The 17,615-nt window shown below is 38.5% G+C and overlaps 2 protein-coding genes across 5 annotated transcripts in view; one reads left to right on the top strand and one right to left on the bottom strand.

Annotated features, from left to right (window-relative positions):
• The window catches only part of ATP2C1 (ATPase secretory pathway Ca2+ transporting 1), a 53,035-nt gene extending 46,228 nt beyond the window's left edge, over positions 1-6,807 (top strand). For all 4 annotated transcript variants that reach the window (XM_069808940.1, XM_069808930.1, XM_069808951.1 and 1 more), the window contains 6 exons: positions 759-827; positions 2,467-2,583; positions 3,256-3,403; positions 4,035-4,130; positions 4,975-5,116; positions 5,975-6,807. In XM_069808940.1, coding sequence (XP_069665041.1) covers positions 759-827; positions 2,467-2,583; positions 3,256-3,403; positions 4,035-4,130; positions 4,975-5,116; positions 5,975-6,111 — 709 coding nt within the window. In that variant the 3' untranslated portion in view covers positions 6,112-6,807. The remainder of the gene's footprint in view (positions 1-758; positions 828-2,466; positions 2,584-3,255; positions 3,404-4,034; positions 4,131-4,974; positions 5,117-5,974) is intronic.
• Positions 6,808-10,678: 3,871 nt separating this feature from the next.
• Positions 10,679-16,103, bottom strand: ASTE1 (asteroid homolog 1). Its single transcript, XM_009926992.2, has 4 exons — positions 14,726-16,103; positions 12,553-12,763; positions 11,456-11,651; positions 10,679-11,174 (listed from the first exon to the last, which is right to left on the bottom strand). The coding sequence occupies exons 1-4, from the start codon at positions 16,037-16,039 to the stop codon at positions 10,880-10,882; spliced, it is 2,016 nt and encodes a 671-aa protein (XP_009925294.2). The 5' UTR covers positions 16,040-16,103; the 3' UTR covers positions 10,679-10,879.
• Positions 16,104-17,615: the final 1,512 nt, after the last annotated feature.

The raw sequence follows: 17,615 nt of genomic DNA, 5'->3' as shown, positions 1-17,615 counted from the left end.
ACTTTACTTGGGCTTGATGAGGCTTTTGCTGGAATGCTTTATCCAGTTTTGCTCACTTCATCAGGAAAGCTCTCAATAGGAGAGTGAAGAGAGTGGTGAATGCTAAGGGGGAAAAAAACAGCCATGAGCTTCCATAGTTTTACATCTTTCCCCCATTGCCTTTAATCTTTTTGTCTTAATCGGCATTCCTTTTGTAACTTTTAATTGTTGTTCTTGGCTGTTGAGGGAATGGAAGAAAGAAATCAGTTTTATTGCAGCAGAGTAGACTTGATTTAGGTATTAGAAAACACTTTCTCACCGCTGTAATTGCGATATGATAGGTGAGTTGTGACACATGCTAGAGGTTGAGAAGATGGTCTATCCCTGTTTCATTCTTGTGAAGTAAGAATACATGGTCTTCTGAAGTCATGCTATATTTCTATGATTTTTTAAAACTGTGTGTGTCTTTTAATTTTTTTTTTTTAATTGCCTAACTTGAATAGGAAGGTCTCATCCAGGATGATGGTGAATCTTGAACAAGGAGGAGATTTTACTATTGACATTTCATTTTGAAAGTTAAGCGGCTGGAAAAATAACTGTTGTGATTAATCTCATAGAAGTTAAAAAACAATGACTTCCAAAGTTATAAGAACCTCAGTTCCATTTGTTTCTTGACATTGGTATTGCTGCTTAAAGTAATAGCTTTTTTGGTTTGTTTTAAGCTTTTTTTGACAGTAGCCTCATTTGTCTAGTAATGTAATCTTTGTTTTTAATTGCAGGTCTGCAATTGAAGAGGGTAAAGGAATTTATAATAACATAAAAAATTTTGTTAGATTTCAACTGAGCACGTAAGTTTGAAAAGTTGGCAATATCAGAAGGTTCTAAATACATTGTGAATGAATCAAAGCATCATGAAGCAGATGCTGCATAAATCCATGTGAACATTGTAAATTTCATGTAGGATGCTGATATGCTATGCTTCTGAATTTTCAGTATTTTGTTTTTCATGGCTTGTTTCATTTTTAAAGAACCAGAAAACAGTGCAATAAATAGACATCTAACTGTCACAGTTCATCCTGTTAAGATGTGAAAAGTCAATAACTGAGAGGATGGAGAGAAACAACATAGCTACCTTTGGGTCCATGTTAAAGGAGAAGTTAGTAATTTCCTCCTTAACCAGAACATGTAATCAAATGGAGGAAACCAGAGAAACGGGAGGTTAGTTTCTGTGTAAACCCATATACTGGTTTGTGGAATGAGTTAGGTCTGTGAAGCTGACTTCCTTTTCTTGCATATAAGGATCCCTACGCTAACTGTGTATCACATGTACGTAAGACAGGACAACAAGAGTTCATTAAGCGTTAGTTTCAAAAATTTTGTGAGTTTATCTTGTTTCATCTGGATTCAGGAACCTGGTTTTCCTCTTCACCACATTCATTTACTTTTTTGAAGCCTTCATGTATTTCAGAGTGGTTGAATAAAATTGCAGAAATTAAAAAACCAAAACACAAAATCCACCCCAAAACCCCACAAATGCCAAATATCCTCCCCCCTCCCCCCCCAAAAAAACCCCAACACAACAAAACCCAGAAAACACCAACCTCTTAATAATTGTAAGAAGTGTCACATACTTTCAATCTTGACTAGTGTCCTGCATTGGTAGAAGACTAGAAATCTGCTTCTGAAAAATAACTATGCATAGGTATTCTAGGCAAGTGTGCTTGCCTGTTACCCTTGGGAATGGTAGCCTCAGGTTTTTGATGAGTGAGTTACCCTTTTTCTCTGTACCTCTTTGCAGGGAGAGCATAATAGGGTTCAGTAGAGCGCTAAATTTGGAATTATATGCCTTGCTTTCTTGTTGGTTACGAAACCACTTAATCTTGCACTGAAAGCAATTAGCATATACTTATTTAGAGAGGTCTCTAATCCCAAGCTTGCAACCAGCTAATCTGTTTTCAGTCTTTGCCTAGCCTTCTCATCTTGCTGATGATGAGGGGTGGTGTAGGTATTTTTAGGGAGCTTGGGTAGTACCTTGCCTTGACTGATCAGTCAAACTAGTGATGGGTGCACAGAATGGTTGTGCTTACATCAGAAGTGTAAAAGCAGTTTGTTTTTTAAAACCATGTTTAGAAGTTCTGCTTCTGGCACAGTAAAAGTATAGGACCCAGTTCCCCAGTAAAAAAAATCAATTAGGTTAGGGTGAGTGATAACTCTGAAATGCTATCTTAAAGTTTAGGAGGTTTTTAAGACAAAAATTTGCTGTCTTTTTATTACCAAAACTATGCTGTTTTAAATATGGACTGTGTCAAGATGAGTATTCTAAATGAATTCATGCTCTACCTTTAAAATTAGGCTTACGTCAGTCATGATTAACACTGTCAAAATCCGTATCTACTCTTAAACAGTTGAAGTGTTGATTACAAAGTTATCAGTGGATCTTCAGAAATGTTCCATGCTGACAGTTATAAAAATGGGTTCTTTCAACAGGAGTATAGCAGCACTGACTTTAATCTCACTGGCTACATTAATGAACTTTCCTAATCCTCTCAACGCCATGCAGATCTTATGGATCAATATTATTATGGATGGACCTCCAGCTCAAAGGTAAGTAATTACTTTAAATTCCATTAGAGGTCTGTAGTCCTTTTATTTCAGCAAGGAAAATGGTTGCTCACGAAGGAAACTCTGTGAAGTGTTAAACCTCAGTGAAATGTTTCTGAAACAGCAAACTTTTTCTTTGAATTACAATGTTTGCAGTATAGTTCTATGTTCATTCCTTTTTGGTTTGCTTTAGTATTTTAACGATAATTATGGGGGCAGCATGGCTACGTAAAGATCCATGGATGTGCCCATGAAACTTGCATGCAGGATTCTGGCTTCCTTCTGGGTTCTTCCTCTTCACTGCACATAGATGGTGGAGGGAGAGGTAGAAAGGAACTAGCAGTAAATTCCTTAGCTAGGTTGACCAGGGTAACAGAAATGGAGAACATAACTAATATTGCAGCTTCCTTTAAAACTAACATCTGGTAATTTTTATACTGTCTGATATCATGTATTATGGACTCTCAAACTGCAGTGTTAGAATATTGCCTGTTACTGATACATGTAACTCAGTTTTCTGAAAGAGAAAATACCATGTGCTTATTGGAGATGATTCTTAGGCTGTAGAGAGAAGATTAAAATCTTTCTTTCAACACAGAAAATCTAGTCCTTAAGTTAGAAGCAGTGAATTATTTTTGTGATTATAAGAATCTAAGATGTTCTTCTAATTGTAAGTCTTGGGGTGGAGCCTGTGGATAAAGATGTTATTCGGAAGCCTCCAAGAAATTTGAAGGACAGCATTCTGACCAAAAACCTGATTGTTAAAATACTGGTTTCATCAATAATTATTGTGTGTGGAACACTGTTCGTCTTCTGGAGAGAGGTATGACAAAAGTACAAAACTTAAAGCAGTAACCAATGAATTTAAAGAAGTCCTTTTTATACCAGCAGTTGGAATTCAGAATTTGTATGAGCTTGGTTGCAAGTTTTGTCCATGCTTATTTAATAATCTATTCAGCTAGCAGGTCAGAGAGGAAGATTTCTGAAGTAGTCGTTGAAATGAGGAAACCAGGGTTGGTTTTTTTTTTCCCCCAATCTCTACTTTAACACAGACTTTTCCAGGTCCCAAATCTTCTTGGGAAACCTTGGCTCATAGAAAGTAATTGTACAAATCTTCTAACCAGACTATTATGAAACAACCATTTGACTTTCTTCTTCCAGTACGGAAAAATGTTGTTTGAACTTTTGCTAGTACATCGTAGAATTCTTGGTATTCCATGTGCTTGCATAAATATTTGTCAGGAGGCTTCATTTAATCACAGCTTGGAATTACAAATTGTTATAAGTTACAGGTGTATAATTTTTGCTGTATGATGTATTAAATCAGCTTGGGGCAAACAAGTTGCTTTTGCTTTCATTTACTAGCTAGTAGAACTTGAATTATTGTAATAAATTCATTTAGTTGTGGCAGGTTTAAAGCATGCTAAAGCCCTTTCATTTTCTTTTGTTGGCAGTTAAGAGACAATGTAATAACGCCTCGAGATACAACCATGACTTTCACCTGTTTTGTATTTTTTGATATGTTCAATGCTTTGAGTTCGAGATCTCAGGTAAGTGATTCGTATTGTCCATTTACACAGTATTTACACAATAAGCAGAACTTTCTTTGAGGGACTATCTTGCTGTGTTTGTTTCAAATGTTTTCCTGCAAATTTACTTCACATTTGCTATTAAGCTTCAGAGTTTCACATATTTACTAGGTAGGATTTCTTAAATTACAGATAAGTATTAGTTTCCTTAACTTGTTTATGTGATACAGAACTGGTAGTAATGCTTCTGTCCTGACATAATAAAGGAAATGATTATTAAAAGCTGAAATGTGATGGTCCTTTGTATTGCTGTGTACACTTGGTTGTTTTTTTTATGAAAATTCTGTCAGTTCAGCATCCTTGCCAGAATCTGAAACTTCTTGAAGGCCTTAACTTTTTTATTTTGTATCCCTAAACCCATAATCCAAGGAAAATTTCTTAAACTGTTTTGTCTATATTTTTGTTTTAAGGGAACAAGTCTGAAATTTTGTGCTAGTTTGAGAAAAGTAAGTTGCTAGTATACATTACCACATTTACTCTAATTTGCAGTCTGTTTTCTGATGTGCATTGCCAGGGTGAACAAAAACTTCCTTCTGTACAGGGCATGTTCTAGTGCACTGTACTTGCAGAAAAGTGAGCTCAATATAGAAGTCATTGAATATGAAGACAAGATTTGTACTCTGTTTACCAGAGAGAAAATGCAATTAGCCTGTTCAAGAACTTGTTCTGGATTATCTAAAAGGTCAACAATAACCTTTTATGTTTTTCTAAAAGTCTAGATGAAAAGGAATTGTAGTTAAGAATTATTTTCTTGTCTAGATAATTAAGATTACATATACAGTGTAATGTGCTGTTTCTTTTACAGGCAAAATCTGTGTTTGAGATTGGACTCTGTAGTAACAAAATGTTCTGCTATGCCGTCCTTGGATCTATAATGGGGCAGTTATTGGTCATTTACTTTCCTCCACTTCAGAAGGTTTTTCAAACAGAGAGCCTGAGTGTCTTGGGTAAAAACAGTTCCCTTTTCAAAATTGTACGTTAAGGATTAATTTGTAAATTAATTAGCTGATGGTCCTGCAAGAGTACTTTCTGGCTGTTTGCATACAACAGGAATATAAAACCTGCTGACATTTTTTTTTCTTTTTAGGGAAAAAAAAAAATCCTTTTAGACATTTTCTTTGGGAACCATGATTTAAATGCATGTGGTACACAACTGATTAGCGCGTTCTTAAATTTCTTAGGTGCTTATGTTTATTAGGTTTTTTAATATAAATTTTGATGCAGGCAAAAATGAAGCATAGAGCTTATTGACTTTTAAGCACTATTAATCTTGCTATTTGGCAAATCTTTTCTCTAAACATAAACACCTTATTTAGAAATCTTGATCCTTTATTAAATAATCAACTGCATAGCTGTAGGATAAATAGACATGAGGATTTTAAGAAGCTATAGATATGTCTTATTAATACATTTATTACTTCAGTTTTCTGGAGTTAAAGATAAATGATTGTCATGAAATATGTGTTTTTACATAATTCTTTTTATTGTAGTGTCATTTCTGATTATATTAATATTTTTTCAGTATGAAGTTACGTTGCTTAGTGTTCTTTGTTTTCATAGGTGTTAATAAAAATAGGGTTATGAAATACTTTAAAAGTTTGAAATATCATGCCTGTACTTATGATTTCTGCATCAACAATGCGTATTAATATTGTGGACCTGCAAAAATTGATTCTTGCTTCATTTCTCTTGAACTTACCCAATGATTGGGAGATAATTTGAAAGTCTTGTAAGTTTTGTTGTTTTCTAAGTTTGCCCTCAGCCTTAAATAGCAAATTTAAAAAAGGCTAATTATCTCTTTCCAGATTTACTTTTTCTTCTGGGACTTACTTCCTCTGTGTGCATAGTGACTGAGATCATAAAGAAGTTTGAAAGAAGCAAGGAAAAGATCCAGAAACGTGGAAGTTCTTCTTTGTCAACTTCGTCTTTTCTTGATGTATGATGCATATTGCATTCTTTTGTTTGCAAATTTAGGGATTGCTGTCTAAAGATGTAGGAGAAAGCAAAATAGTATTTGGAGGATAAAGAAATCCTGAGGGCTTTTGACAAGGCCTTTGTTTCACTGGCTAACGATGAACGTTCATGTTTCAAGACTGTTTAGAATTTAACTTCCAGCTGTGGGAGTAACAAATGAAATTATGCAACTTTGGTAATGTTTTTCCTCAAACAAATTTACTTTTGAGATTGAATGGGATTTTGGGGGAGGGGGGTGTGTGTGTGCGCGCGTGTGTGTGTTAAAGATCTAAGCCCAAGTCCCATTTTCTGCACTTAAAAGATACAACTGTAAAATCCTTCTCTTAGATATAAATATTTTAGCTTGTTTTTATTTAAAACATTGTACTATTTTACTTTTATGGTGGTGGTGGGACTTTGCTACTAACGCAAGGGTAAAAAAATATTTCAGAGGCATTCCACTGGGTTTAGTCTGTCACAAGAGTGCCATATTCTAGCTACTGTATTTATTTACTTTATCCTGCAATGTGTAAGCGGCTCAAGTATCTTGTGCTACAGGTTTTTTTGTATCCCGAGGTTTTTTTGCACAGGATGTGACCGCTGTCAGATCACTGTTTTTCTTTTCTTTTTCTGTGATTGAAAAGCCTATACTGCAATTTGAAGTAAATGTTTTCTTTTCTTAAAAGCGTGTGGTCTCTTTGTTTTAAAAGAAACTGGCACTTACACCAGATTAGTATGCTTGTTTTGGTATAATTTTAGATACAAGCTTTGTTTCATGTCTTGTTCCATATTTACTTTAGCTTATGACTGTTAGACCACTTGAGTGATTATAAGACAGTACTGTTATTGAAATGATTTGTAGTGTATTGAATTAGAAAATGAATGCAGTGATCCTGTTTGCTCTAGTGGCAAAACCCCTCCACCTCCCCGCTTTCAAAGAAGCTTGGTTTTCCTTCTTCCTTCTTCCACCCTGATGATAAAAATAAACTTTTTACTGGTCATGTAACTTAAAATGTTAACCTACAGAATGACTTTTTGTGGCTAGAAAAGCATTATAATAGATTTGTGTCCTGATATGGTAAAAGTATTTTTAATATATGATGATGCCTGAATAACTCTAATATTCACTAATTGGAAATGGTGTTCTTCAAAAATAGACTTGCAGCTATTGTCATTGGTGTTGTCTTATGAGAGTAGGACTCATCATCCCTTGAGGAAATGCAAGGAACAATCACCTAGGGAATCTTGAAAAGAGGATGCCTCAGATCTCTAGGGGGAGTTGGAGATGTAATGGTATCTCTTTTGCTTGAAAGCATGTGGATGGACATCTTTCCACACTGTAGCCTGAAAGCATAGCATTGGTATTGGCTCTGGGCCATGCTTGTCATGATGATCATCCTGTCAGTTAATGAGAAGTTGTTGTAAACAGGCACTGGGATATTTCTGCACTTACCTTTGTGGCTTGCTCCACACGCCATGCTCAAAATCTGAGGTGTTTGTGGAAAACAAGGCAGTTCGGAAAGTGCTGTATGAATTTCTCTGTGAAGAGGTTATTTTAATTGTTCTCTTCTTTTTTTCCTCTGGAGCTTCCCAGACTTGGTCAGGAAGTGAGGCTGCAGACAGGACATGGGTGCACCACTGAGTCTGCTTTACACATGCAATTCATCCATTGCTGTGGTTGACCCTGGGCCTGCTCAATATGCACACATTACCTGGACTACCAATGTGCTGGAGATCTAATTGTGTAAAGGCAAAGACTGCAGCATATGGCCCTCATCACTTCCTGCAGGATGCTATGTGAACTATTGAGCTGGTAGGGCCTGAACAACATGACCTCTTACAGAAATACTCTTACGTGTTCAAGCAAAAGTTTCTTCTTTCCAGCAGTTCTGCCTTTCAGAAGTTGAACAGATTTGTCAGTGTTCCTCCTGTTCCTATTACCAACTTTGGCAAGTGGTGCTGCAGTTTTTCAGTATTGTTGTAGTGTGTTTTGTACTTCAGTACAACTTCAGAACACTTACTAATAATAAATCTTTGTTATTCTTCAGTAAAGACAGGTAGTAAAAACTGACAATGTGTGCTGATGAAGAATCTCTTGAATGAACTTGGGTTTTGAGAAAGTATAGCAACTATACCTTTCACATATTAAGTCTTAACTTCTTGTTGATATTCTCCATGGGGTTTGACCACTTTGTGCTCTGCACTAGGTCTTGGAGTCCCAGAAATCCAGGTAAGTACAGAAGTACAGATGAATGCCCATTTGTCATCTTGGCTTGGAAGTGTTATTGCCCAGTCTTTAAACAAACTTTCTGAAGCACCCCTTTCCCAGCACAAGTCTCACTTTCTGAAAAAGGTTTGTCAGTCTAGACAAGAAATAAAATTTCTCTTACAAACAGTTCTGCCTTCTTACAGGTGAAATTAATTGAATGCAATTCACTTTAAATATGCCAAACTAAGTTTTGCTCTGTTTTCCAATGGAAGAAGAAACAGGAGCAAGTAATTAATTTAGCTCAATCTCATTATTTATGAAAAATGTGTGGACTGAATTCCATTGCAATTTTTTGGCTCCACTCTTCATCATTACCACCTAACAGCAAGTTTGAGAGATTTTTTCCCCAAAACAATTGAATTAATAGTGGGATTTTTCCACAAAAAAATGAGGGGTGAAAATAGCAACCAAGGAATTTAGTTGCTTTTACTAAAGCATTGAATAGAGAACTTTTCAGTTTTAGTAAGAGCCCTTTTTTAAAATTATTTTTCCCCCCAAAGAAGATTGAAAATCTATAACAACTCAAAAAGGAAAACTGGAATGTTGGATGAACATTCTGAATAGTAACCCCAGAATCAGTAATTATTTTCTTCCACGTACAGGATTGGTGTTTGCAGTGAGGTGTATTTCATTTTATCAGCAACAAAGAACAGCTGAATTCTGCATTGAGAACACATTTCCAGTAGAGTAATTCTTAATTGAGTCAGCACTCCCAAAGGTATTCTCAAAATGCCATGTGATCATAGCAGCCTTTTTATCTGAAAGTGGAACACTTGAATTTATCCCAGTCCTCTGAACTATCCAATTGAAGATACTGCTTCTCAGCAAGTCTCAAGAATTTGTGTTGTCCAGCACTTTTCCAGTATGGGATTCAGAGTAAATTAAGATCTCTCTTCTCACAGCACTAGCAAAGTGGAATCAAAGATGCCTGTGTTTTTGTATTTAAGACTTATTTTAAATGTGGCTATTTCTGATGATTAAAAACCATAAGGAGCTACAAGCTTGGTAAAATGAAACACGTGGGACCATAGTGAATGAGAGGATGATTTGGATTATAAAGGATTTAAGTTTTAGTTACTAAAATCAAGAACTTTAACCCCTTTCAACCTTAAAGTCATCTGATGGAAATGTGACTTTGTAGACTGCTGCAAATAGAAGTCTAATTAAAAATGGGTTGTAAAGTTCTAGTAACTTGCTGTATGGTTAAGTGTAGCTGCTATCTGCCAATAGTTTAATAAGTAGCAGTTTTCATACTGGAAGAAAGTTAAATTACTATCTCAGACTGTATCTCAAAAATAGTTTTCTCATGGATGTTATAAGACTATTCTCATTGAATATATTATGGCAGTATCAAGACTCAGGTGTATGATATCAGAGATACTTCCTCTAAGTCACAAGACCTAGTGAGTTACTTCCATGTGGATAGCTCTCAGCAGATGTAAACAGGACTGAAAACTGAGCACACAATGCATGAATCAAGCTTGAATTCTGGTAAGTAAGGGGCAAAACCTCAATGATTAAAGGTAAAAATAATTATTTTTCTGAATGTAAGAAAAGGTATACAGATTCTTGAGAAAAAACAAATGTAGTAATTAGATTTCACGTGGGGAAGACACTGGAAAACCAACAGTTTTATAAGAACAGCATTTAAATTGTTTTTCCCTATTGTGTTGATAGTAAGGGTTTGTCAAGTAACAGTGTACACTGGGGAAGTTAAACAGGTCTGTAATTTTAGTAGAGTCTTTAGAGAAAGGAGGTTAACTCCAATGACAACAGTTTTTTAATGGCAGATGATATGCAATTACTCTGAATTGGCAAACCTGCTGAAACTTGCTACTATGTGATAACTTTTTGTGTATGCATGTAAGCATTTAACCCTTACTTGCACACCACAGTGGAGGTGGGAGGAATGGAAGCTGAAGTTTCTCCCCACGTATAGTTCAGTACTTACAATACTGCAAGCACAACTTAGTTGTCACCAAGTAAAGCTAGCTCTCGCCAAAAGTACAAATACTCTACCTGTGAAGACAGATTCTACAATATTTTTAAACAACTTGTCCATTTCCATTATCTAATCTGTAAGATCGTAATTACTGTGTTCCTCAAACACAAATGTAAAAATTGCATTTTCTGGAAGTTAGAAGTGTTCAGGTAGATGGAGGGATAGCCAACTATAGATGTTCAGGAAAAGAATTCCTCTAAAATAGTCCAGCTCTGAAATGCTGAACAACTTTGCTCTTGTTTTCAATTAGACTGATACCTTTAAAGAAAAACAAGACACCACAACTTTTATACAGCACCTTTTATAAGAGTGTTACAAAAAAAGTAAATAAAACAAACAAAAAAATTCCCTGAAGAAGGAATTGTTGGTAAAGATTGAATCAGGAACTTCTGTGAAAACAGCTGAGCAAATTCTAATACAATCATGTATTTTAATATAATTTCTTCCATCTGCATGGCATTGAAAGTTATTCCGGGAATAATGCTTTCAGTCATCCACTCGAAGTGATGCAAACCTATTAACATTGCATAAATGCCGAGTTTCTGGTACAGCACATCTAATGGCCTTTTTTTTCTTATTAGATGCTTTCTTCTTTTTGCAGGACTCAGATTTGGTCTTGGTCATTTTCTGAATGAAGTCTGGAGATACAGTTGACTCCACTGTATTTAACAAAACCTGATAAAGCTGAATCATTTTTGGAGATAAACTAAACAGATTTTCCACTGAAGGTGTTGATTTAAGTTCCTGATACAGTCTGTGTACAAGGGTCCCACTGTAAAGCCTGCTCAAAGGAGGGAGAGAATCCTCATTTAGAACTGCACCTCAGTAGGACAGGTAGAAACATGCTGCTTAATGAAATACAGATCTTAACTACATACAGTATCCAATAGCAGGCTCCCAAGGGATACCTATTCTACTCAGTATTTTTCTCCATGTTAGTATCTTTAAAGAAGGGAGTTCAAATGTAGTAAAATTGGCCAAAGGCGTTTGACACAGAAAATAAAACATGAACACATTCCATCAGTGGCTTGTGTGGAAAGCAGATCTCTGAAACATCCTTACCTACTTAGGTCTGGCTCAGAGAGAGGAGTGCAAAGTAGCTGGTTAAGATACAATCCCATCTGAAGACAGCACTGCCACTGGCAAAAACTGTGTGCAGCATCTAAATCGAAGTCTTTATTTTGCAATTTCTTTTCCTTCCATTTTAGAAATTCATTGTATGCAATACTGTCATCTTCAGTACATAAAACTGTGAGATCTAGGTTATAAATAAAAAATGACAGGCAAATAAATGTTCTGCTGGGAACACTACGAAAGGTACCTGCAATGCATAGGGTCTTTAAACCTCCAGTTCCATTTCAGGAAGCACCAGTAATGTTTTCAAATGTCTCAGACTGAACTTTTAGACATAAAACTGAGTCAAAATTAAAGTATGAATATCCATAAGAATCTGAAATTGTGAAATCAGGATTTCTGTCTGTTAGGTAATGTAACAGCTATGCTGTTCTGTGTGTGGATCAATTCCAAGATTTCCATCTCACTCCCACCTACTTGGGAAGCAGGTGGCAACCACATCAGTCCAGTTTATATAAACTAGAACTTAAAGAAACTGTATAACCCTGGCATGCCATCAAATGAAGGACTCGAGAGGAAATGCCACCATAACTCTTAATAGGTATAAATATTACTGAAACAATTTCTGTGGTGATTTTAGGTACTTTCAAATTCTCACAATGCACAGGCAGATAAAAGGGTGCCTGTGCAACTCAGCATTTTTAAGTACAGATGATTTTAGAAAAACTCACGAGAAAATAAAAATCTATCAGAATGCATCAATAGTAGTTATTCTTTTTGGGTGCATGAGTATGTTAAGCTAATTTTTTTGTAAATTTTATATCTAATTTAATCTTCTAGCCTTAAAGCATTTATAAGTGCAAATTAATGTTTTACAAGATGGCAAAGTACTGTTTTACCTATATAAAATGTTAAATAAATGGCTAGCACTGTTTCTCTGCTCTGTATCAAAAGAATGTGACACCTCAGGATATAGTATAAATCAATAGTAATTCATCTGAATTTCCATAAATGAGGAAAAATGAATTATGGTATAGATTTTCATAGTAGCTGAACACCTAAAATGGTATTATTTGGAGACATACCTGGATCATTTGTTATCCTGTGCAGTTCTCCAGATACTATCATTAGAAGTAAAGCCTTTAATTGATGCAACTTAACTTTTGGTTCTGAACAAAATATCCAGTAACACGTTACAGCAACAGGGAGTTGTAAGTGACTGGGGATAGATTCTAGGAAACTCATTTTCACTCCTAGAGTCTCCAGCAAAAGCATCTGACGGCATGACATGGGCACCTGAAAAGAAATTTAAAAAAATGGAGTGGAAAAATAAAGCTAAGAGCAATCTCCAAAAGGCAAATAAGCTTGTGTTGAAACTAGCTAGTACTTCATGTTTTTGATAAAACAATATTTAAGTTTCATAGATATTCTGAACAGAAAGTATTTTTTAAATACTACTTTAGCTTTAAAAACTACACAGTTAAATGTTAGGTAGAAGGATAAAAGCAATTTTTTACAACGGCCCAAGGTTAGATTTTAAGAGGTTTCAGAGTCTTCTTCAAATCAGGTGACTTAAATTAAACTCCTATGTAAAAGTTGACATGCTTGGAAAATCCTGGAACCATAATGCATTAAAATTACTTTGGTATGGCAAAGTTTATATATATATATTTATTTATATATATATAAACACACCTTCATTTTGTGCCTCTTAGAAGTTACCCTTGCTTTGTGAGATGTAATGGTGATGTCTGTTCTTGGTATGTTGAAAACATGCTTACCTGAAATCTTAAGTGTGAAGTTTGCAATTTTCACCTGCAAGGTATTAATTCCTAGCACATATTCCCTCTTTATTGTGCTATTTAAATTCTAAAAAGTGGTGTTATAAACTTTGTCTATAACTTCATGAACACAGCAGAATTGCAGCAGGCTGTTCAATTGTAATTGGAGTGCTTTGTGAACCTTGATTAGGATGGTTTTGCCTGTTCTTAAGCGGACATCCCCAGAGAACACAACAAACTGAAACCAGTTTTGCCTAGAGCACTTTAAATGCAGAATAACCTTTCTTCTTCTAACCTTCTGTTGAATTGATAATTCCCATATATTTAGTAAGAAGAGTTGTTGTAATAGCAGAAGCTCAAATTCATTAAACAGCATACACACCAAGACCAAATTAAGTTGTCATTGGTGTTTCTTAAAATCCCCAAACATGATTTTTCAAACTCATAAGTGTTTGCATATTGCTCGTTTAAAAGACCTGTAACAATAACTTTTGTAAAATAACCTGTATGTAGGCCTTTGGATCCATAGCTATCTGTAGCATTTAATGGTCATAGTAGTGATAGACTTGGTTCTTATATGAAATAGCCACCAGGAAGTGATAAAAACATACAGCACAGCCCATGCACAGAGATGTGTTAACAGTTGGTCTGAATGCCAGAATGGCTAAAGCATGTGGCTTAAATATGCATTATTAAAAGGCACAGATTGTATTTCCAGGTGTTTCAAATTACTGCATACAAGACCTCAGTTATGCAACTTTGGGAATGGGAGATTACTTTCCATTCACAGCAAGAGTTACAGTCTTAATCGTTAGAATTTAAATATACAGACTTGCTAATGGTGACTGGAACTAACTTAGTACAACTTTCCTTTGATTACAAGCCATTTTTCAGGTGCTGTTCTGTGTGGCAAGCAGTAGGGGTCCATATTAACAGGACACATACTTGCAGCAGGTAAAATTGCTGGGCAGCTGCAAGATTCATAGATGAAATAACGGTGACTTTTAGTAAAAAAGCATGGGTTAGATTTTGTTTCAGAACATTGCTCTGAAACAGCCATAGCTTGATCAAATATAAATTAACTTTTGTAGTGTTAAATTCTACTTTTCTAAATTCCATGAAACTGAGTTCCTTCCTACTTGCTTTTATAATTGTATTAGGGTAGCAGAATACATAGGATGAAAGAAAGGCTTAGAATGGAACATTTAGGCATTACTACATATATACACAACCAAATTTTCTGATAATTTGTCTTGGTACACTTGGGGGGGGAAGGGAAGATAAAGGCAATCTATGCAGCTTCTCAACTATCACATGCCAAGCTTGGAGCCCTGTAGGTACCTCTGTATTAAGTAGTTACTTAGCTGGCTTAGTTCAGGCATCACATTTAGCAACCAGTTGGCAAACTTAAGTCCCAACTATTTTTTTGTCACTTGTGAAACACTGTTAACTGTGATCTGTTGTGACAACCATTTACCTCCATTAACTTGTCCAAAGGAAAATGATAATCACGGAAATCTGTGGGTCGGCTTGCTGCTTGAACAAATGTTTTTTTAAGTGTCTTTTGGAGTCTGTCAAATTCACATACAACTGGCAGCTCGTTGGTCTGTTTACTTGGAGAAGCAGCCTCAGTACTTTGAGATACTCTCAGAAGCAGTCCATAGATAACTTGTCGAATGGGCAAAGCTGTGCTATGTGCGCTAGGTCTCTGCATGTTCTCCACCTGAACATGGAGGAAGGTACTTCTTAGTATCAGGGCATCGCTGATAAATGGGGCCAGCTTACCTTTTGCCAAAGCATCGAGTACCCACTGTGGTAAGTCTGCTTTCCTGGCAGCCTCACATTCATACTTTCCATTCTGAAAAAAGTCCTCAAGATTCACATTGGAGGGAGTATAATCCTCCATTGAAGTGCACAGAAGCTCCCTTATTTTGTCTCTCTGGTGTTTTTTAAGGTATTTCAGCACATTGTCGACAGCCTCGGTGGGCCCAGCAAACTGCGACAGCCAGTTCAGAAGCCCCTGAAGGTGGGCGTACTTCCTCCCCTTCCCCACTGCCCACCCCCTTGGCAAGCGCACCTTGCTGAAGAAGGCCTCAAGAGCTGCCCGATCGATGTAGTCGTTCCCGTTCATGACGGCAAAGAGAGGGAGCAGGCTTTTGTTCAGGTGACTGAAGTGCCTGCAAAACTTCTCCGCGGAAAAGCAGCGAGCGGGAACGTAGCAGCCCTGCACCCCTTCTCCTGCACACACGCTCTGCCACTGGAAGTGGGTCAGGGGGCAGTAGCCGGCTGCCAGGTCGAAGACGCAGAAGTCGCTGTCGAGGGAGAGGATGAGGCAGCCCCAGCGGTTGGCCAGGCCAGCGATCTCCCGGTCGGCCTCGGCGAAGCACTGCACGAAGGGCACGCCGAGCCGGCCCAACGCCTGCACGAAGGCCTCGCGCGTCAGTAGTGGCACCAGGCAGCCGCCATCGCCGCGGGAGAGGCCGTAGGCTGCCCGCAGCCGCTCGGCGGCGCGGCCTCGCATCGTGGGCAGCTTCCTGTCGTCGGCGCCGCGCCCGCCGTCCAGCACCACGAAGGGGGCGACGCGGCAGGCCCGCAGGCTGCCGAAAAAGTCGCGCACGGCCGCCGTGAAGGGCCCGTAATCGCCGCCGCGGCGGAAGTCGACGGCGGAGGCGAAGCACAGCTGGTGGTAGAGGCTGCTCCCGTCGATGACCAGCTTGGTGTCTCTCACCCGCAGCTCGGTGAAGAACACCCCGCGCTCCTCCACAAAGCCCGCCAACCCCTGGATGCCCATGGCGATGGCGGCGGCGGCCGCCTCCTCCTTCCCGCGGACCGGCGCCACGCTACCGGAAGCGCACTAGCGTGACAGCCGAACTCCTCCAATCAGGGCTCCTCTTCCTGCCCGCTGGCTCTCAGGGCGCGTTGCGCGGCGTCTCCTAGCGACGGAGCCGCAAACACCGCGCTGGCGGAGCGGTTGGGGCGGGACAGCCTCTCCGCGTAGCCCGGTTTGGTTCCCGAGCCCGGGCGAGGTAGGAGGCTGTGGCCGCTTCCTCTTTCGCCCCGGGCTGGTAGCGCTCTGCCTCAGGCCATCCTGAGGGGAGCCGGATCCTGGGGGATAGTAGTCCCTGCCGTCAGGCGGCTCTGGCGGCCGTACGGGGTCGGGCGCTGGAGGGGCAGAAACCTGCGGGGAGGTCGCGTACCTGCCGGCAAGTCCAGAGGGGTCCCGGAGAGCACTGCCTTCCCCGGAGGGGTGAGGAAGGGGGACTGAATGGCGGCACGCCGCCCTCGCCCCTCTGTGTGAAGGTAGCGGGGCGGGTAAGCGGGGACACTTCATACCTGTGTGTGTGCCCCCAGGACCCGCGGAGCATGAATTTTGAGTCTTACGCGGTCTGTTAACAACGTAATAACATCTCTGAGGTTATCCTAGGGGATCTCGGCTTCCTGCATGTGCGTCAGGGAGATGTTAATTAGCGTCTTTGATAGTCGAGTATATTTGACTTTCTTTTATCATCATCTGCAAGCTCCTTTGCTACCAACACTACTAATAGAATTTTTCTAGTTATCTTTTCTCTGGGAGCAGTAAAAAACAGCCAACTGAGATGGTGTTACTTGAGACTTGGCTAGGTTTATAAAGATGTTGCAGAAAATAACAATGGAGCCAGTGTTCAGGAGTTAATTTTTATTTTTTTTTAATTAAGGAAAACCCCCAGGAATACCTCATTTTTTTTTATTTTCAAAAAGTTTAAAGGAGCAAGGCAGTGAAATCATTGGCAGGAAAAAAATGAAGGTAGTAAATACTGAGTGTATTTGGAGTTTAAATATAAAAGCTCTGGAATTTCTACTGCAAGGGGGGGGTGTGGCAAATGTTGATGTAGCACAGGGGTTCTTAAGGAATAGAAAGAAAACATGATAGAATTGAAAAATTGCCTTGATTGGCAAGGAAGGGTTTGTCTTGGAGGCAGAATATGTCAGAGTATGTTAGCTATTGCTAAGGAAACCTGAAGGTTACATAAAGGAAATTAAAAACAGTATCTTATATAAGTAAAGGTCAAGGAAGAAGTGGAGGTGCTGTGTGCTTAGCATGAGTGGGTGGAATCATGAAACACTAAACAATTTTGCTCTAGCTTACAACAAAAAAGAGGAAGGAGATTTAACTCTAGCCAAGGAAGAAGGAAAAATAGAAAAAGTGATCCAGACAATGTAATTGCATTAGTTTAGCATCAGCAGTCTGCCAGGCTCTGGAATGGGGCTTGGCGGGGGAGGAGGGGAGAAAATTAAAAACACAAACTGTTTACCAGAGTGTTACTGGATAGGACGTACTGGGATTTTTGAGAAAAAGGGGGTTGGAGCATTGATTTCTTTGAGTTATC

This window comes from Haliaeetus albicilla, chromosome 2, assembly GCF_947461875.1.
Source record: "Haliaeetus albicilla chromosome 2, bHalAlb1.1, whole genome shotgun sequence".
In the NCBI taxonomy this organism is placed as follows: Eukaryota; Metazoa; Chordata; class Aves; order Accipitriformes; family Accipitridae; genus Haliaeetus; species Haliaeetus albicilla.
Note: the sequence above shows the minus strand (reverse complement) of the source record. Positions and strands in the feature narration are given on the sequence as shown.